At 42.1% G+C, this 21052-nt stretch overlaps 1 protein-coding gene across 6 annotated transcripts in view; it reads left to right on the forward strand.

The window, feature by feature from the left end:
* The first annotated feature begins 804 nt into the window (after positions 1–804).
* Positions 805–21052, forward strand: part of MCF2L (MCF.2 cell line derived transforming sequence like) — a 179070-nt gene continuing 158822 nt past the window's right edge. For all 6 annotated transcript variants that reach the window (XR_010071529.1, XR_010071530.1, XM_063337969.1 and 3 more), the window contains exons 1-2: positions 805–887; positions 10633–10831. Coding sequence is in view for 4 of the 6 variants with exons in the window: in XM_063337969.1 (XP_063194039.1) it covers positions 10654–10831 (178 nt within the window). In the remaining 2 variants the exon portion in view is untranslated. The remainder of the gene's footprint in view (positions 888–10632; positions 10832–21052) is intronic.

Consider the following 21052-nt stretch of genomic DNA (forward strand, 5'->3'; position numbering starts at 1 on the left):
GCGCCATTACGTTGAGTTGCCGTATTTTCCCCAACAGATGAGGCAACGCTCCTACGGGTTGTAACCGCTTTCCTGGAAATAACCGCTTTTCCTAGGAAAAAAAAAAAAAAAAAAAGGCACGTGAAGACCCTAACTCCCAGGCTTCTTCCCACACGGGGAGCACCTGCCCCTCGTCACCGGGCCTCATGGCTGCCGGGCGGCGGTGCCTCACACACCTTGTGTCGCCACCGGCCAGTTGAAGCAGCCGCTGCAGAGCCGCCCACGGGGATCCCGGCCCCAGAACCTACCCGTCGGTGTCCATAAAGGACAGGCGTCAACCCAGCCCTCACAGCTAAACTCCCCTAAAAAAAGCCGTTAACGGTCCGGCTGGGCGTGGCGCGAAGCCAGGCGTTGCCGCCGGCCGCGCCTCAGCGGGGTCCCAACGGCATCGCTGAGGGGCCCGGTGAAGCGGGAGCCCCTCGCAGGTCGCCCCGCTCCCGCCCTTTCACGGCCCGGGTTTCTGCCCGGGTGGCGGCTGGGCGAGGCGAGGCGAGGCGTTACAGGTGCTCGAGGGAAGCGGTGCCGGCGGGCCCGGGGCAGGGAGGAGCGCTCCGCTCCCTTTCCCCACCCCACCACACAAAGGGCCTCCGGCCGCCTCCCCCGGGAGCACGCAGCGGGTAGGGGGGGTGCCGGTGGCGGGGAGAGGAGCGGGACCCTGACAAAAGGCAGCCCTTCTCCGCTTCCCCCCCTCCTTCCCCAGGCTGCAGGCGGGGCCCCGCGGCGCCTCCCCCGCGCTGCCAGCCATCCCGCCGGCCCCGGGGGGGAGGCGCTGGTCCCACTCGCCCGGGCGAGCTGTTGAGCGCCGGCGGCAGCGGCCACCTGGTCCCGCGGGCAGGGCGCCGAAGGAGGTGAGTGGAGGCGGGCGCCTCGTGGCCCGCGGGCAGCACCGCACAAGCCCGCCCGGCCTCCGCTCGCCCCCGGGGGAGCGCCACCATCTTGCTGGGGGCAGCGCTCCCCCGCGGGCAGGGGGTTGGGGGCAGCCCCGGGGCGGGGGCGGGGAGGAGGGCAGCCGGGCCGGGCCAGGCCGGGTGAGGGGCGTGAGTGTGGGGGCGCGCCCGGTGCCGCCGGGCTCCCCTCAGCGGGCTCCGGCGGTGGGACTTCGCTCTCGGCCACCGGGATTCCCCGGTGGGGGTTTTGTTGTGCGTGCGTCTGTCTGTCTGTCTCTCTCTCTCTCTCTTTTTTGCCTCCTTCAGTTTCGGTGGCGCTAGGGGAGGAGGCGAAACAAAGGCAAGCACGGTAACCTGCCTGAAAACGAGAGAATAAACAAATGCGGGGGGCTCCACGGGATGCCCTCCCCTCCCTGAGAGGGGAGCGGATGGCTGGGGCTGCCCCGCCGCAGCCTGCCCTGCGCCCTGGGGGTCCGAGCAGGGCTTGGGTTTATTGGTTTTGTAGTAGATTAATGAAGCATCCCGGAATTAGAGAAACAAAGCGGTGCCCTGGTATGAAGACGGCCGTTCAGATGCGGGGTTTTGTCGGCTGGTGTTACCTGCAGTGGTTAATCACACGGGCTGTAAAATAGGATGTTTTTGCCGCTTGTGGTGTTTATTTACTTTTTGTATTTCACTGGGACTGGACTATTAAAATAAATCAGCCAGCAATGTTGTCTGTAGATTTGTTGGGTTTTTGTTTGGGTTTTTGGTTTGTTTTTTTGGTTTTTTTTTTTTTTTTGGTTTTTTTTACTTCTCTCTTTGTATCTACAAAAGGAAGGAGGCTTAAGTGTTTGCAACCTAAAAGCCAGAAAAGGAATATTTGTTTCACGATATTTTTAGCTGAAAACCTTGAAAAAGAATGTAAAACTTCATCTTGATAGACTTGACAGTAAATTTGCTCTTGTAAACCCTTTATTTCATTTTTAAAGCCAGTCCGATTTAGTGATTTCAGAATGACTGAGAAAATGAGTAGTAAAGGCTCAGAAAGCAAATAAAAAGAAACCAAATTTATTTTCTGAAAGGTCCCCTACAGGTTGCCTTTTTATGACAGTCTTCAAATGCTTTTTGGGGTTTATTAGTACACATACAGCCTTTCTGGCATGGAGGGTAGAACATTCAAAATAATGTTCAGTAATGGGGTCTGTGTTTATTAAATGTACTTACATAGTGCAAGTTTGGTTAACACATTGAAAATTAAGAGTACAATTATAAACAAAAGTACACATCTTGTCATTTAAGTAGGAAGGCAGAGGAAAACATTTGATTTGGACCCTAATTCAAGAAGGTGCTAGAGCACAGACCTGATAAAGGCACAGTTGTAGGGCAGAGAATTGAGCATTATTTTCATACTTGTTGATGTTGTGTGCCATTTCTTGTGTTTTGGGCCTGGCTGCTACCCCACAACTCTCTTTTCTATTATTACCCTTTCTGTAGGGAGGCCTGGGCTGCATCCGCATGATTTTTTTCTGTTGAACTTTGAAATGCTTGTGTTTCAGATGGCTTCCAGAAGTTATACGCTTCACTGATTCAGGACTGGGCTATACAAAAGTAATTACAGAAGTTGCATGGAAAGGCTTTTTTTAATGACAAAGGTGTCTGTAAAATCAGTCTTGAAGGCAGCCACCTGTGTGCCCTGTTGAGGCTTTGCAGGAGCTTCAAAATAGATACTGGGTTTAATCATCTTAAAACTTATATCTATTTGAAATTTTAAATACAGTGTTCCTTTCAAGATGGAAGTTGCTATCAATTGCTGTTGCTAACAAAATTACTCTGCTGGGTAAATCTATAACAACTTCATTAGGAAGTATTCAGCATGGTTACTTAACAGAAAATTAAATCCCAAATAGATCAGAAGAGGACTTAGCTCTTCTTTCCTAAAGGATCTCCTTTACCTTGCACTTCTGTTCGGCACATTCTGCAGGCACAGGATGTAGGCAGTGCTCTCTCCCACAGGCAGTAGGGAAGGTTTCTTGAGCCTTAGGAAACCTCAGCTGTGCCTTTTTTCCCCCCCATGTGTGTAAAATTGTAAAAAGCTGAACGCTCAAGCTACACGTCTTGAGGTTTTTTTTTATGGGTTATTGCAAGATGCTTTTGATCTGCAACAAGCTGGGGTCAGGGGAGGGGGGGGAGAGGAGGAGGAGAAGGGACTTGTGGAGTAGATGTTCTCTGAGCCCTTTGAAACTGGACACCTATTATATGTTTGTCAGCAAGTCGGTAGGACGAAGTGACCCAAGTGATTTCTCAGAGACCTGAGTCTCCTAAGCTGAGGAAAGCACGTACTCCTGTTATATGGTCACTGAACAAAGATGCTGTCCTAGGAGCTTTCTCCAGAGAAAGGTCTTTGACAATTCCAAGTTCTGATTTCAAGAGAAACTGCTAATATTCTAATGCTTTTTTCCATGATAAATAAATTAAAAATAGACAGAACATGCCATGTATGTAGCATAGATTTTGCCTCTTTGAACTGAATTAGTCTAGGAGTTAGGATTTGCATGCTTGGCCACAGGTACTTCTGAGTTAAACAAATGGTATTTGCATAGTGTCTTCATGCTGGTGGCAGTATCTTGTGTTTGTCAAGGCTTTGCGCGAGCAAGAATAATGCATTGGTGAGATGGGAGTTTGGGTTTATCGTGAGAACAACTTGAATACGGGAAGATTTATCAGCCACTTAAAATAAGGGGGTCAAGCACATCACCACCTCATTCTCCACAGAATGCTGCGTAGCACCATCAACTTCTCTTGTGTTTAAGGTTTAATTTAAAAATGAAACCTGGCTTGTCATTCTCTGGGGTCTTGAGGAAAAATCTCTGAAACCTGCGTGATCTGAGTGGAAACAGATACAGACTGTGAACAGTTTTAAAGAGGTGTAAACTGCTCTCCATGCCATTTTAGAGGAGTCCATGTTCAGGCCAGTATGGTTATTTGGTTTCTCATGGGTGGAAGAAGAAATAAGTGTGAAAGAAAACTTTGGTGTGTGTGTGGGGAGTGTGAGGGGGCAGGAGGAGAAGGAATTTAGATACCTAATTCCAAAAGCTCAGTTTTCAGGAATGTAGGTGGTTTGGTGGGAGTCTTAAAGACTAAGGAAATTATGCTTTCTCTAATAATGATATCTAGGCAACTAGAATTCTATAATGTGCTGCTTTTCTCACATTTACGTTAACACTCCTTATACTTGGATTTTCTTTAGTTATATTCCACTGAAAATAGAGAAGGTCTTTCACCCAGTGTTAGACATGAATTTTGTACAAAATGGACAGCAAGCCACTTTACAAATCCAATACCACATTAAAGTATAGGACCTCTGTTTTTTCCTGTGGTGGATCCAAAGTAGAAATAGTGGGTGTGTAAGGTCCAGATTTGTGAAGGACTTGAGATGCAGCTCAGGTTAGGATGCTTGCAGCTGGTTGATGGGGAGGAGGAACTGCTGGCTTTGTCCATACCTCATTTCATACCTGCAAGAAGCTGTTCCCTTGCCTTTGTGCTCTGCTCTGACGGTCTGTGGGCAGCTTGGTGTGCACTGAGCTGGTAGTTCTCAAAAGGGAGAGAGAATTTGACTGTGTACTTGAAGCTGTTCCTGTGCCTATGTGCAGAGTGGTGTAGGCAGGCAGTAGGGGAGGTTGCTGCTGTCTTGGGAGAACTCAGCTAACCTCTGTGATGTGTGTACGTTTACCTTTTTATTCTTTTTGCTAGATGTCTTAAAGTATGGTTTAATTAACAAAAGATAAACTTTTCTTGTGTGTCTGCCCCAAAAGGAAGATGGAAGACAGCTGAGGGGCTTCATTTAAACTTGTGTTCCTCAAAAGAGCAGTGTCTCCTCCCTGTAAGATGAAAAGTAGAATAAATAAAAAAGCATTTCTCTCATGAAGTACATTTGGGTTTTTTCCTTCCTTTGAAGAGGCCTCAGTTTAGCTCTTGCTAAATAGTCTTGCAATTTCTTTGAGATTAGTATTTCCTACATAAGTCTGTTGATGATTTCTAATGCTTTGTGGAAGGCTTTTAAATAAAAAATGAGAACATTTATCTTCAAGGACTACTTAGTACTCAAGTTAAATGTTGATCACAGTAAAGCTCCAAATGAGAAAAAAATTTAGTCTTTAAATTGATTTTGGGTATTCTGCGTGCCCTAGAGAGAGATGAGAATGTCTGGGGCTTTGTTACTGCTGCTTTTTCCACCCATCTATCTGAACAAAATCTGAAAGGACTGGGGGAGGGGCAAGAGTAGAAATACAATATCTCCATAGGCAGAACGTGAGTAGTTTAATAGGCATTACTAAAATCCTAAAACGCTTTATGGTTTTTATTACATGACTCATTCTTTGTGGCACTCTATTGGTATTGTATACAGAAGCGGGACTTTTCATCATACAAACTCAGGTTCATCCACAATTGCCTTGGGCTGTCTCAAGTCAATGTGAGGGGTCGATGGGATCAGGAGATGTGCATCTCTCTTACTCTAGTGAATGCTGAAGGCACATGGGTCAAGTAGGTTCTTAACTTAGACCTTTCAGTTTAATGTCTGAATTTAGGTGTGAGGAACCTGGGCTATAATGCATGTGTGTCTTACACTGGGAAAGTGCAAAACATGTATTGTGCAATGGGAAGAATGGCTGGCCAGTATTGCAAAGCATGAAAATTATAAAGAATGCTGCAGCGCAGATACATGCGCTTAAAATAAGATTCTCATCAGAACGATATTGATGGGTTTAAATACCATTCAGTGTATTTTAATCCATTGTAAAATAAAGAAACGTTCGTTAGTACTATACAGACATTTGTTTCCATTTCAGTCCGATTCTCCTGCAGAGATGTGTGAGATACACGAGTGAGCTGTTACTTAATCAGCTGGACTCCGCTATCTCTATTGATATGGATGTACCAAGCCTGGTGAATTGCTATGTTTAAGCCTGCTTGTTCAGGCTGGATAACATATTAAACAGTTTTTCTTTAAAAGCATTGGAATAAAATGTCATCATGTTTATGGAAAATAAGGGTGTGAAATATCAGTAGATGCTAAATTAGGACCAGTTTTCCCCACATAAATATATTTTTTTCCCTAATGACTTAAATGGAGCAATGATGAAAGCATGGTGAAGTGCTGCAGTGATCAAATGCCGAGTGAGACAATTCGCAGGACAATCTGAAAATATTGGACAAATGGTCTTAGAAGTGAGATATGTTTAAATGTTTGTGTTACACCTGACTAGAGATAATGCCCTGCCTAAATAACCAGGGAAATAGCTGAAAAAAACTGTATCGTGTAGCAGCAACAGAGATCCAGTAATAGTATATCACCTTGGAGCAATGGGGACCCTAGGAGTCAGGTTTAACTGCTATGGTGAAGTGATTGCAGAATATGGATTTAAGTTTCTGAGATAACTGGATGTCTTGCGTAATCTGGTTACATTTGAAGATAATTATTAACTACTCCCTTTGCAGTGCTATTCTTGAATTAAAGGGGGATTTTGGGTTGGAAACTGAAGTAAATTCAGTGAAGTGTGTGTGCAGAGTGATTGAAATAGGACTGCTTTCAAAAACTGCTCTTTTGTCTGAATTTCATAAGCAATAGTTCAGAAAGCGTTTGCACCTCAATTAAGAAGTGGTATGGAGTGCTACATATTATTACATATTACTTCTTAATATTGCATATTAACACGTTCTTGGCCCCATATGTATTTATAGTTTCAAAGCTGAGACCTCATCCATTTAGCGTACTGTCAGACCGTGCTGCATACCTAACTGATATTAGAATAGCTGGCAACTATTTGCAGTAAATGGGGGGATGGTGACCCCTACCCGACGTTCCCCCTGGGAGTGACTGGGATCACGGTGGCAGAAGAGAGCTTTTACATGGGGATTGTGAATTCACAGTGATGTGCTGTACCTACCGTGTTCTTGGAGACTTTCTCTCTTCCCAACCTAGAGCACATGCCAAAGCTGTAACATATCTGTGCCTGTTTTCATACAGTGGTAAGTAACCGTCACATTTTTCAGATGTCTTTAGTGTGGGGGTGGTGAGGCACTGGAACAGGTTGCCAGGGAGGTTGTGGATGCCCCATCCCTGGAAGTGTTCAAGGCCAGGCTGGATGGGGCTTTGAGCAGCCTGGTCTAGGGGGAGGTGTCCCTGCCCATGGCAGGGGGTTGGAACTAGGTGGCCTTTAGGGTCCCTTCCAACCCAAACTATTCGATGGTTCTGTGTACTCTGCCAAGCCCCATGTGTTCCTGTGTGCTATGCTGCATCCCCATTAGTATTATATTTTGATAAACTTCACTGAGCTGAGAAGCAGGTCTTTATTTGAGTTTGCATAAAATGTACCTTAATAATTGGTGTCAGAGAGCAGCAAGAGCAGGACTGCTGCACAAGAGGGGCCCAAAGTAGGAGCCGAGGGTGGCCCCAGCACAGACTCACCGACCAGGGCACTGCTCACAGGGTCTGAACACCAGATCTGGGCACCTGTAGCAGGCTGTACCAGCCTTCCCTCACCTGGTGAGCAATGAACCTGGTCCCTCCAGGGAGTCCAGTCAGGAGTGAAAGAATCCAGAGCCAGGACTCAAAGCAGGGCTGCAATGTAGGCCTCCCCAGGTGACAGGGCTGTAGCCAGGCATGCCAATGGCATAGCTTAAGTAGGGACTGAAGGCCTCGGGCTTAATTTACGTGCAGCTCTTGGGCCTGTGGGTAGAGGTCTTGGCCGAGGCTGATCAGGGCCAGTGAAGTCTCCCAACGCCTTCAGGCCCTGACAGTTGGATCCAAATTCTGGCCTTGCTTTTCCTTGGGTATTTCACCAACTTTGATGTCTGCAATCTGGTTTAAAACAAAACGGGAAAACCCAAACTCACAAGCAGCATTGGTTTTAGTACGCAAAGCTGAGATTCAGGAGCAGTTGTTTAGCCCTGTAAGTGTCAAATGTAAGTTTCATTCTTGGGACTTTTTCTTGGTACCTCAGCCTAGTTTTTATGCTGGTTGAGGGCATTACTTTATCTTTGGATGTTTTGAAATAATGAGAAAAATTACTTGCATCTGCAGTATCATTGCAGTGATCCAGGTGGACACATATCCGTCAGGGATGCTATGACTATTTGGAGTATTTTACATTAGCTCTTAAGGCAAAAGAATCAGTTGGATTTTGTGTGGTTTTTTTCCCCTCCTTTTTTTGATATGTTTTCCTTTTTATAGGCAATCTTGCTCAAGTCAATTTTATGAATGTCTCTGCAAGCTGCCTCTCTTCATAAAAGTATGGAAAACATATGTAGTGATTACGTCGCAGCCCTCCCATATTTTTTTCACCAACTTCTTTGCCCTCTGAGTCCCTGAGCTGTTGGCTTAAGAACTAAGTTCACATCGCTGCTCTTAAAATCATAATAAAGATTATGAGTGGGTCAGAAAACTAATTAATTAAAGTAGGATTAAGGTCATAAATGTGTGTCTCTAACTGCATGTTTGGATATAATTATATCACGTTATCTTCATGAGTTTCCATTCCTTAAGGAAAGGCAATAAATTAAAAATGTATGCCTAGAGTAATTTGCTGACTACTGAAGCATAGATCCAGCTGCTTTTCAGTTCACCTTGCACAGGAGCAGGGGGAAAACTCCTGTAAGTTTCTGAGATTTTTGTCTCCTTCAGATGAGACTTCCCTGTCTCTGTCCCAATTCTTGGGCTAAAAAGGAGAAGTTCTGGACAGGAAAATTTTAAACTTTAAGTGGCTTGAAGAAGTAAAATCTATTAATTTAATGTCTTAAGTGTAAGGGTAATTGAAAGAACTTCCCCTGCTCCCACAGAACTGAAAAAAACATTGAAGGGCTATGAAATGCTTCTTTCCTTAAAACTCCTGTGCACGTGCTGCTCAGGTACCTGCATGTGCATGCTTGTGCTCATCGTTGCATGTGGCACGTCAGACAGTTGCAGAGGCAGATGCAGCTTAAAAGTACGTACTGTGTACTACATACATTATTTACAAGCAGCGTGTGCTTTACTACAGCTGTGACTGTTTGCCGCTACCTGTGTGACAAGAAGGATGTGTACACTGAACCCATTGTGTTCAGCAACTACGGAAAGAGTTGAGCGATTTGCATTTCCCATCCTCAGCAAATGTTGCAAAGCCTAGAAGACTGGAAACAGACAAAGGAAGAAATGAGGAAACTGGCAGTATATTGGCTAAAATAAAACAAAATTACTGTCTCTAAACTTGGAAGTAGATGCACCTTGCAGTAGTATTTGAAGAAGAGTGTTTTATCTGTTCTGTTGAAGTAATGTAATAAGTGACAGAGAGAGAACTTTATTGTTCGTGGGTGATTCCTGGGAGATCTGGCACTAAATAATGTGCGGCTCTTTTTTTTAGCTGTTTCATTCTAAACTGATAATCCTTTTATACTTTATTCAGGCCTATAAAACTGCCACCTTTAAATGTAATGTAGAGATCCCTACATGTATCATTGTTAATATCCGTGGTCTGGAGTGATGCTTTTACTCAGCTCATCAGTAGCTAGAAACAGAGATACGCTAGAAGCACTCAGATTTAGAGATGCTTGTATGACAAACAGAGGTCGCGCATCTTATCCAAAAAGCATTAAATTTACCTGGAGAAACACGTATTTTCCTGCTCGGGCTTGGCATTTCCCAGATAGATGTGGAAAAGCTTGTTCAGGTCCCTTGGCTTGCAGGTTTTGGGCCATCATTTTGTTGCCCATATGCCCTCTGGAGGAGAGCAGGAACAAACCTGTCTCTGGATGTGGTGCAGTTTCCTGAAGAACTGTAAGTATTTGGAAAGCTCAAGCTGTTTTCTCATGTGGAGCAAGTATGTTACAGTTAATAATGATTTAGTTGTAATTCTGAGAATTACACCCTTCAATAAGGGTGATTTTTGTTTATGTGAAAGAGGCATGTTCTCTGGCATTTGTATATGTAAATTGAGAAACCTGCAGGTGTTTAAGAACGTGCTCGCTCTGGTACCTGTAAGCACAAATAAGCCTGGCAATTAACTCTATCTAGGCTAAGGAACTGTAGCCCCTTTCTTTTGCTCAAGAAGAGAGCAGCCCTGAAGTACCTTGGTGCTGTGTCAGAAACCAAGGCATCTCTTCTTCCTGCCACATTTCCAGTTAATCTGTTTATGAAAATTTTGAACCGTAATTGCAGCCTCCTCATATCATGGGAATCATAGTATCTTATTCTTTCTTTTTGTTATTTATTCTTACATTATTTTACTTTTTGAGAGTCCATGTTCCAGGATGTTCTTCCACCTAGTTAAACAGGGTTTCAAAAGGTATTTTTAACATAAATATTGGCTTTTTCTGCTGAAAATGCAGAGTGACACTGATATTTTTTGCCTTTATGCAGTAGTTATTAAGATCATATGTCATTTGATATTTGTATGTTGTTTGTTTGTTTTTTTTTTTTTTGTGATTAGCTCCCCGACCTATGATATAAGCATTTTGAGAAACTACGGGGACTTTTGAAGTTTTTATTTTGGGTACAATACCGTGGATGGCTATTATGAACTGCATAAGATACCATAAATGCCTGTTATAAACTGCATATTTTTTCTTTAAATAAAATCAAAGATATGACAATCTGTATGTAACTGTCAGTCTTAACATTTCTTTCAAATACCTAGGGTTTTTTTTCTTTCTTCTTGCAGAAAATGATTTTCTGTTTGTGTTTAAATTTCAGAAATCAATTTACAGCATTTTCATGTCTGACTACTGGTATTGGAGGTTGATCCCGTGCAAAGAAACTGGAAACTGCAACTGTTTTGCAACAGCCAACCAGTCTAATGAAGAGAAAGAAGAAGATACAAACCATCAGGTTGTGGTGTCAGATATCATGCAGCTTGTGCAAGATAAGCAGGAGGTGCCAGAAAGCACAGCAGGTGAGAAAAATATAATGTATTTTGAAAATTGTCCAGCTAGCTGCCAAACCGTATTAAGAGGAGGACTGAAGAGGACTGATGGCTTTAAGAATTTTAGCAATGGTGTCTCATCACTAGTAATAAGAGTAGGGCAGAGAGCCCAAATAAAGGAGTAGGTGAGTATTCGCTTGGAGGAGGGTGATGTCACCACAAAAATAAGCGTTTAGTAGCAGGCTAGTGAAGAATGAAGACCTTTACTCGGGAGGCCTGATGCTTGTTATAAGAAATTAAAATAATTCCATAAATTAATTGATTAGCAAAAAATAGTCATCCCGAAGAAACCTGACCTACCTTCCTACAGTTTTAAAATCATACTTTAGAGAAACTGCTGAGAAGCAAATACAAAATACCTCTGCACCTTATCACATTGCTTTTGTTGCCATGGTCCATAAGCAGAAAACTGTAGTGAGTGCTAGTTAATGGTTACAGGGATTAAGAATACATTTTTTTTCCTGTACCATCTGATCTTATATTTACTCATGCAGGAGGTTGTTGCGTTCATATATGAACTATGTGACCTTTGCCTTGGTACTAGTGCAGATGGAGTATAATTCTATAATTTGATTAGCAGTTGCATCTGATAGCAGTTGGTCTTTATTAACACATCTTCATTTCATTTTGTTAAACAAGCCTTTAAAAAGCCTCCTAGGTAATTAAAAAAAAATCTACACATATTCATGCAAACCTCTCTAAGCTGGAAAGATGATCCAAAACCAGAAAGATGAAATTCACTAAAATGCAGTTTTGCATTTAATATACAATTACAAGGCAGGATATGACTCCTTTGTCATAAAAGGAAAAAAAGCTCATTCTTTCAGCCTGGATGAGCTAATGATGTTAGTGCTACTACAGAATGATTCATATTCTGCTCTGGCTTAACAGGAGATAGTTATTAGAGTAATCATTTTATTTGTGTTCTGTTGAGGTCTCAGCCAGAATATGAGATTTCTTTTGAGGGCAACAAGGAAAGATACAAAAAAAAAAAAACCCCAACCAACCAAACCAAAAAAGCCCCAACAAAACAAACCCAAAAACCAAACACCAGAGCAAAAAACCCTGCAGAAATTGCAGAGGGTGTCAGGATTGGTCAGAGGGTTACAAAATATGACTTTTGTGCTTTTATGGAAATAAGGAGTCTGTATCTAGACTACAGGAGAAAAAAGAAGGAAGAGCATGCATATTCTGACTTTCTAGTGGAGATCTTTGTATGTGGAAGAAGGTGGACATCTGCTTGTTTTGATTTTCTTGTGGTCCATATGTAATAGAATAAGAAAATGCAAACTTGATTTATGCACAGAAGATTTAGATATACTGTGGGGATTGTTGAACAGGCTACTTAAAGAGCTTGCGCAGTCTCTAGCTTGTTCTTAATGAAATCTCTAGTGAAATAAACCACTGCTGGAGGTGAGCTAGGTGAACTTGATTCCATCTCAGTGCTTTAAGCTAGGCTAAGAGACTTCAAGAAATTTTTTTTAGTACAGTGCTTCTGTGGTGGAAGAAGAAACAAACGTGTCCTGGGAAGTCAGGCCTGGAGTATGAAGTCAGAGGAAAGGTAGTTCTGTCATGTGTCATCTGGAGGATTTTAAATGGGAAACTGCTACTCCTACTCTCCAGAAACTCAGGGGAGAGCTGTGTTAGGTTCAAACTAAGGGGTGGATGGGTGTGTATTCTCTGTTGATGTAACAGTGAATCAACAGTTGACTGGTTAATCTACAAAGGCAGTTTAGTAAACTGCACAGAGCAGAATGAAAGCAGTGAAGATGGACCAGGAAGTGAGTGTATATGCATACTTCATAGGCATGGGACTGTCTATAATAACCTGCACATACTCGGCTATGCTAATTTCACCTTTTTGCTGTGGCTCCTGTCCTGTCGCTGAAGTCCATGTAAAAGAAATACGAGGTTTAGTGACTGAAGTTCTGGACTAAGTTTGCTGGCCTGAGATGTAGCAGATTTTTCATTGAGAGTTACATCCATGCATGCTTGACAACTGAATTGCAAGCTGTTAATCAAAACTGAAAAGCACTTGATAATACTCTTTAGGCCTGGAAAAAGTGGGACATAGTTCTTAAAAAAATAAATAAAATATTTGTTTTCTTTCAGTTTGAAGAAGAGAACACTATATAGACTGGGAAAGGAGATTTTCCAGAGCTAGGAATAAGAAACTTAGTTGCAGATAATTTTCTGGTAAAGTTATTAAACTTTAAAACTAAATTCAGTATGAAAGCTCTTTCTGTGTCACAAGTAATACTGTTGCTAGTATTGGGGGTTGAATGAATCATTGTATTTGTGGACATTTTATTGGGTTTTGATTTTTAACAAATTATTGCTCTTGATGCAATCTGCATGTTAGTATTTTCTGACTTTATCAAGGGACTGCTAAAAAGAATCTGCTCTGAAAAGAACTACAGCGACATAACACGGTGAATATTTAAAAAGGGCAATTTGTATGCTGCGTATGTGGTCGAATGAAAGTTGTTTTGCTCTAGTTCTAATGCTTGTTTAAATACTCATTTCAGGAAAAGAAGCAAGTATTTTTGTGGTTGGTAAAGAAAGCCATAGTGCCTTGCTCTGTGAAGCTAAGCCTTATAGTCTTCTGGTGGGAAAAGGCAGTAAGAGAAATGCTGCTGCAGAAAATAAACTCCAGCAATGTTGTCAGAGTCTTTTCCCTTCTCTATTTTCGGGTTCTGTAAGCAAATATGGGGGGTCTTAGTCTCTCATGCAAGCTAATAATACTGTAGGATAGAGAGCATCTTGCTGCTCTTAGTTAAACCATATGTTGCTGTTGCTGAACTTTTAACGCCTTTGTTCTCTCCCCCGCCCCAGGAACTCATCTGCTATACTATTGATACTATATTAATAGCAGTATTTTTACTGCAACATTTTCCTAGAAGTTATAATTAAGATCAGGTCTTCATTGTGTCTGTGAGTTTACACACAGAGAGAACATGTTCCATCTTAGAAGGTTTATAAGCCTAGCTTGAAAGCGATAGATGAAGAAATGTGCAAAATTGAGCTCGAGGCAGAGCGCAATCAAGATGGAAGCATGATAATGTCCCACCAACTTGTCTGTGCTCTAGCCGCATTTCAGATTCTGTGTGTAATACATCCTTCCCCTTCTTGTCTTCAGAAGAGGCTGGAAAATGGAAAGGATGTAGGTGGGCCAGACAGTCATGACTCTTTAAAAAGAAATAAATAAAAAATTAAAAATCCAGTATTTCTATAATTTCTCAGTGCCTGTTATGTTGTTCCATTTGGTGGTTGGGGTTGGACTTCAGGAGTGCTGTGCTTGGAGGCCTGCTTATATTACAACAGCGTGTTGGTTTTTTTTGAATGGTGCTTTTCTGCGCTGGGGATGGTCCCAGTCAAGTGGTTGACACCTTTTCTTTGTTTGGTTTTAATTCCTTCAGTTCAGATCTGTTTGACATATAGCCTTTTCACAAAGGGGTTTTTTACCCTTCTGCCATGATGCTAAAGCAATAGGGAAGCAGAGGAAACCTCCTGTGGCATTAAGATTTGCTAGTATGATGTCTTGGGAACTGTATTTGCTGATGTTGTAGTAAACAGCCATGAGGGTGCTACAATCAAAGCTTTTACAAAAGTAAGGGGACTGTCATGACTCTGCCCAGGTTGTGAGGAATCCAAGGATACAGGTGACCGCTGACTGAAGTCTCCCTGGTCCAAACTTACCTGAGAAGACATACTTCATGAGTGAAAAAAATTTTTAAACCATTATAAAATAGGGTCTTTTTATCATTTTACATGATTGTTATAATTTTTGCATGAGAAATTACAGGGCAGCTGAAAAGACAGGTGAGTGACTGGGAAGTGCCAATTCTAACACTTGTAATAGTGCGGCAAAACACACCGTCAGCTGTTGCACTCACAGGCACTTGAAATGCTCATCTGTTACGTTCATGTGCTCTTGGAAAGAAACATGCTTAGTATCATATCAAAATGTTAAATTGTGTTATTTTCCATACATAAACACCTTTTAGGCACTGCTCAATGGAATTACTGAAGCTGACAGCTTTGACTGATATATACCTGCTACAACATCGCTGTCTGGAACAGTGTGGTCAGGTTACATTATCAAGACCACTGATGACTCATCACCTGCCTCAGGGGTGGAAAAACCCAATGTCACACTGTCTCTTAAACACTTGTACATCCTGGTAACTCCAGTTATATTCTGAACCCAGAGTATAAATTCAGTTATACTTATTAGCCCCTTGCTTCCACTAGTCACAACTGTATAAATATAAGATTTCAGTAGTAATGTACAAGGGAAACACTGTAGGTGTTCATTATTATAATAATTATGCTGTGTAAAATTAGCTATTGTTTTTCTGAAAAGTCACTTAATGCTCTGTGGATCAAGTCCATTCTATTCCTTGATATCTACAAATACAACCTTTTAAAAATCTGAATTAAAAAATATGAAACTTAAAATGATCTCTTAGAAGCAGCTTTTATTGGTAGCTAAAAGAGTGAGAACAGCATGCTGCCATCTGATTAACATTGGTACCATTTCTGTGGAATGAAGGTGGCATAATAGACTTCTCAGCCTGGCTGTGCAGATTCTAAATAGCCCATGACCTTTTTTGCCTTTAAAAACAAAGCCGCCTAGAGCTGGAGTCCTTAAGCGGTAATACACAAGCCACTTAGTGATACGTGGTCCAGCACAGAGCTGGTAGCTATTGTTGTCCCTGGTGGTATCTGTCATAATGCTCAAGGAGGGAGGGGAATTGAGATTTATTTTCTTTATGAACATAGAACTGGGATCGGCGTAACTGTTGGCAGAGAAAAGTATTTGTTTTGCTGTACGCTTCTCTGTTTTTCTGCTTGGTGGCAGTGGGTTGTCCTCAAAGGACAGGCTGGATTTTACTGTGGGAGCTTTTAAGTATATCCATGCTGAGGTTTTTGTTTTGTACTAGTAATTTGATTGATGTGAACTGCATGTCCAAGTAAGATACAGCAGATACTATGTGTGCACAGTTAGCATTTCTCAGTGTTTGAGGCTATTTGCTTACAGTGGAACTCAATTTTATAGATAAATGTCTTTACAGACCTGTTCCTTTACTGGCTGCTGTAGGACTGGTATCAGTCTCAGCATGTGTTTATGAGCCAACATTTTTATATGTTAATTAAAAGAGCTGCTTTTTATTAAAACTGAATTTCAACTGCAGGAATTTGGCAAAATCTTATGAGTTTAACTCCTCAAAATGGGACGTGTTTAAAGTTAATTGGAATAATCTACCTAACAACAGGGAGAGGAGAACTTCTGCATGGTAAACCTCATCTGTATTATGTTGCTGCTTCAAGTAACAGAGCAATGAAATCCCAGCTTCATTAAAATCAGTAGGAGTCTTGTCAGGATTTTCGTCTTAAGACTTTTAAGCTTTGCAGGTTAACCAGCCTCTTAAATGAAATTAATATTAAACATCTTACTCTAATTCCTTCTTTCCTGGGAATTACAGCAAATATGGAATATATAAAAATAACTTCTTGTTCAGCTAGTAGCACTTCAGCAAGAAGCTGGAGCAGAAAAGCTCCATTAGTGTAAAGAGGCATTACCAGCTGACAATGAGCTATGGAGAGGTATTTCAGTAATGTCAGCAATAAAATTCAGAGCATGTGTGAGTATATATGTCTGCATATATATATGTCTGTAATTCAGTGCCACACTTGATGAATTTTCAGTTCAACTGCTATTTGCCTTCCTGCCTATGTGGGTATTTCATATGATAACAGAGAAAGAATGAAGCTTAAAAAAAAAAAGACATTTTCTGGAAACAATGCTGCCTGAAATTACTCTTAGTGTTTATTAGTTGCTGCTAGTCTTTTTTTTTTTTTTTTTTTCTTTGGCCACACCACTCAGATAAAGTTGAAGAACCTATGGTACCATCTGCAGCTATAGTGAAGGCATGAAAGCATTTTTAATTTTCCTCCAAAATTCCCTGAACCCAACTGGGAAAGATTTTAGGGAGATGTTCTGAGTATTGTGTGCTGCAATGGTTTATACTGATCCATCGCAGCTTTTAATGGTGTATCAAGTATATTGGAAATACCTTTGCTGCGCTTCCTTCTACTTTTTCCCTGTTTTCTGTTGTAATAAGCAGCCCAGCCACAGCATTTTTATTTTTCCCTTTCTATTCTCCTATTTCCTAGAGAGTCTTTTGCTTTTCAGAAAGAGTTTGGCTGGGGTTCCTTGTTAGCTGTGAGATGACATGGAACCTGGGAGGTATAGCTGGAGCTCTGCCAGCCTGACTGTCTGCCTTCATTTTGCTGCCTGTTCTGTGCAGAGAGCTCCTCGCCAAGGGAGAGGCAAACACCAATAATCTGTACAAAGAAGCAAGGACTTTTTAAGATTCAGTTAAGGGGAAGCTGTACCTGCTTTGTTCTGCGTGGTGTTCAGAACACTTTCACGGTAAGATGTGGCGCATGTAAACTAAAACTTGGTGTTTCCTCAAATAGTGGCATTTTTATGTTGCATAGGGAGGTACGAAATTATTCTCTAGCAACATCAAGCTAGTAAAAGCTAACACAACTTTCTTGGGTTTATATCTTTTAATATTATGTAGTTATAGATGTCCTTTTATTTATAACATACTTGAAATATGTCACCATTTAATCATAAGAGAAAGCAATAACATTCAGTTGTTAATGTTTTCATTTATTAAGGAAAATTAATAGTTTTTGTGATGCCTCTGAATGTAATGAATCTTTCTCTTTTGATTTAGATCATGCTTCACTTTTCAGATATTCTCCATGCAGGATGAAACATTAGATGCTTGCTGAAACTAAAGTAGGAAAGCTGTGTCAATTCTGTTTAGTCCCTGACATGAGTACCTTTGTGCCTCAGGTGGCTCCAAAGAAATTGGAAAAGAGCCTAAGCAGCGGTGTAATTGAAATTCAGAGGAGGTTACATGTCTAACCCGTTTAGGCATTCTGTAAATCCCATCTTTCTGTATCTGTAGGCAGTGGATATCTTTGTAAATCTGCTTGATTATAATATCTAAACAGGAAAAACCAAACTGTATTATAGAAAGCGATGTATTCTTCTGACAGGGTAATGCATCTCATGCCTTGGATGTGCACCCCACCCTGGTGTAATGAAGAGAAGTTGCATGGCAAGTTTAGAGTTCTTCCTTGCTTGTTGCCTCCTCTGCTTCTGTAACAGCAGATCGCTTACTGGATTTGGCACTTACTCCTAAGGCCATGAAGATGGAGAAGTTGTGAATGTAAACATTAGGTTTTGCGTAGGTGCAAAAGAAACCATCTGAGCTACAAGGTTTCCCACAGGATCCTCCTGGATCCCACAGCATCCTCCTCAAGAGACTGTCTGCCCATGGCTTGGATGGGAGTACTCTTCACTGGGTTAAAAACTGGCTGGAGGGCTGGGCCCAGAGAGTGGTGGTGAATAGAGTTAAATCCAGTTGGTGGCCAGTCACAAGTGGTGTTCCCAGGGCTCAGTATTGGGGCTGGTTCTGTTTAATATCTTTATCAATGATGTGGACAAGGGGATTGAGTGCACCCTCAGTAAGCTTGCAGACAACACCAAGTTGGGTGGGAGTGTCGACCTGCATGAGTGTAGAAAGGCGTTGCAGAGGGATCTGGACAGGCTGGATCAATGGATCGAGGCCAACAGTATGAGGTTCAACAAGGCCAAGTGCCAGGTCCTGCACTTGGATCACCATAACCCCATGCAGCGTTACAAGCTTGGGGAGGAGTGGCTGGAGAGCTGCCTGGCAGAAAAGGACCTGGGGGTGTTGGTCGGCTGCCATCTGAATATGAGCCAGCAGCGTGTCCAGGTGGCCAAGAAGGCCAACAGCATCCTGATCTGTATCAGGAACAGTGTGGTTAGTAGGACTAGGTAGGGAAGTGATCGTCCCCCTATACTCAGCACTGGTGAGGACCCATCTTGAGTACTGTGTCCAGTTTTGGGCCCCTCACCACAAAGAAGACATTGAGGTGCTGGAGTGGGTCGAGAAGGGCAACGAAGCTGATAAGGGGTCTGGAGACTAAGTCTTATGAGGAGCGGCTGAGGGAGCTGGGGTTGTTTAGCCTGGAGAAAAGGAGGCTGAAGGGAGACCTTATCGCTCTCTACAGCTACCTGAAGGAGGTTGTAGAGAGGTGGGGGTTGGTCTCTTCTCCCAGGTAACAGGCAATAGGAGAAGAGGAAATGGCCTCAAGTTGGGCCAGGGGAGGTTTAGACTGGATATTCAGAAAAATTTTTACACTGAAAGGGTTATCAAGCATTGGAACAGGCTGCGCAGGGAAGTGGTTGAGTCACCATCCCTGAAGGTATTTAAAAGAAGGGTAAACATAGTGCTTGGAGATGTAGTTTAGTGATGGTTTTTGTCAGTTAAGTTGATGGTTGGACTGGATGATCTGAAAGGTCCCTTCCAACCTAGGCGATTCTGTGATATCATTTCAATGTCATCTACGCATCTGTAGGGTAAAACGTGGTGGGTTAGACTGACTTGCTGACTTCCAGATGGGAATTAATTGCTTTGCCTCTGTTCTAGCCAATACCCAGATTAGATGTTGGGTTCAGTTGTTGCCTCTGGCACTGAGGAGTTACTCAGGGCTGTTTCATGCAAATGCACAGATTTGCTGGGGTTAATCAATGCACACTCTTTGAGTGTTTAAAAAGTCAAACCAGGACTACGTAGGAGGAGAGTGTTTTGATAGATAATGATGATGGAAGACTATGAAATAAATTAAAGGGTTTTTTGTTTTCAAGCCGTTTTTTTTTTTTTCATTTTATTATAGCTACAACAGCTGTTTATGTCCACAAGTAAGGTGCATAAAAATCTTCCTACCATGGAAAATAGCTCTCTAGGAACACCTTTTGTTTGTTATTCACAGGTACAAACTGCAGACTGGCCTCATACTGATAGGGGTGGGTTTTTTTGCTGTTGGAAATTGTGCTGGTTTAGAGTTAACTAGAATTGGTTAAATGGCCAGCTGTCAAATGAAAAACCGTTTCCTCCTGCTATATATACTGTGTTTGTTTTAATTGCTAGAGGCTAAAGAGAGTTTATTTAATTTGGACATGCAATTTAAGTTCCTTAGTGAGCAGTTTTATTTTCTCAGCTTATTAGATCTGCCTAAGCCTATTTGTTGATCATAAGGTACATTAGAAAAATTGTGATTCTTTAAAATTATTTGTTGCATATAACTAGATTATTGCTTGTAGTCCTAAAATGTCATCCAAACTAATTATTGAACAGATTAATCTATTTTCCATTGACCATTACTAAACAATTTTTTATGTAGCGAGGAGGAGGGAAGCAAATTTCATGTTGCATCCGGAGTCTGTCGGTTTAAGCTTACTGCTGTCAAATTTGTGTGACCTGTTTTGCAAAGGCTTACCTGGGGAAATGTACTTTTACTAATTACTAAGTGTGTGGAGCGGGGGAAAGCTCTGTGATAGCCCTGCAGCACACATGACTTGCATCCAAGAACCATCTTGGGGCAGAACAACTATGCTGAAAATGATGGATTGACTTGGTTTCTTCTGGGAAAGCAGCAGTGAAAAATAAGCTGCCTGGATTAACTGCTGCCAAGGAGACCTGTCCAAAAGGTGAAGGTTCCAGGGAAACCATATCGATGTTGCTTCTGATGAGGTTTCTAGGACGTTGGGAGCAGGTCCTTGAAAAACAGGTGGTCTTGCCAGCAGCTGCTATTTCCAGTAAGGTGTGTGGATACATGCATGACGCTGTGTGTGTGTGCAGAAGGTATTGGAGACCTCCGTAATGCAGAAAGGACTTGCCAAAAAATCCAATTGGAACAAGGCTGTTAAGCCTAAACGGGAATCAGTTCTCTTAATGCTGCTTGAAGTCCTCTTCACTAGCACTCTGTGCTGAGAAGAGGTTTTCTTTTTTTCCAGGAGAAATCGTGGAATTTTCTTTTTCCACATAGGTAGGGCTTGCAGTCACAGGAGTGGGGGGAAAAAAATACAGCAGAAATGCCCCATTGCACATATTACGGAAGCTGTTTTTTCCCCTCCCTATTTCTGCTTACTTTGAGAAACACCTCTCATTTTAGAACATAAATGTTCAAGAACTATACTATATATAGAAATTTGCTGTTCCATCTGTGTGCTGTAATATGCTTTTGTATAATTCCAGCTCTCTGCAATAGTACCTTGTGGTGTTTCGTTTACCCTGGCAT

The sequence above is a fragment of the Chroicocephalus ridibundus genome, chromosome 1 (assembly GCF_963924245.1).
Source record: "Chroicocephalus ridibundus chromosome 1, bChrRid1.1, whole genome shotgun sequence".
NCBI lineage: Eukaryota > Metazoa > Chordata > Aves > Charadriiformes > Laridae > Chroicocephalus > Chroicocephalus ridibundus.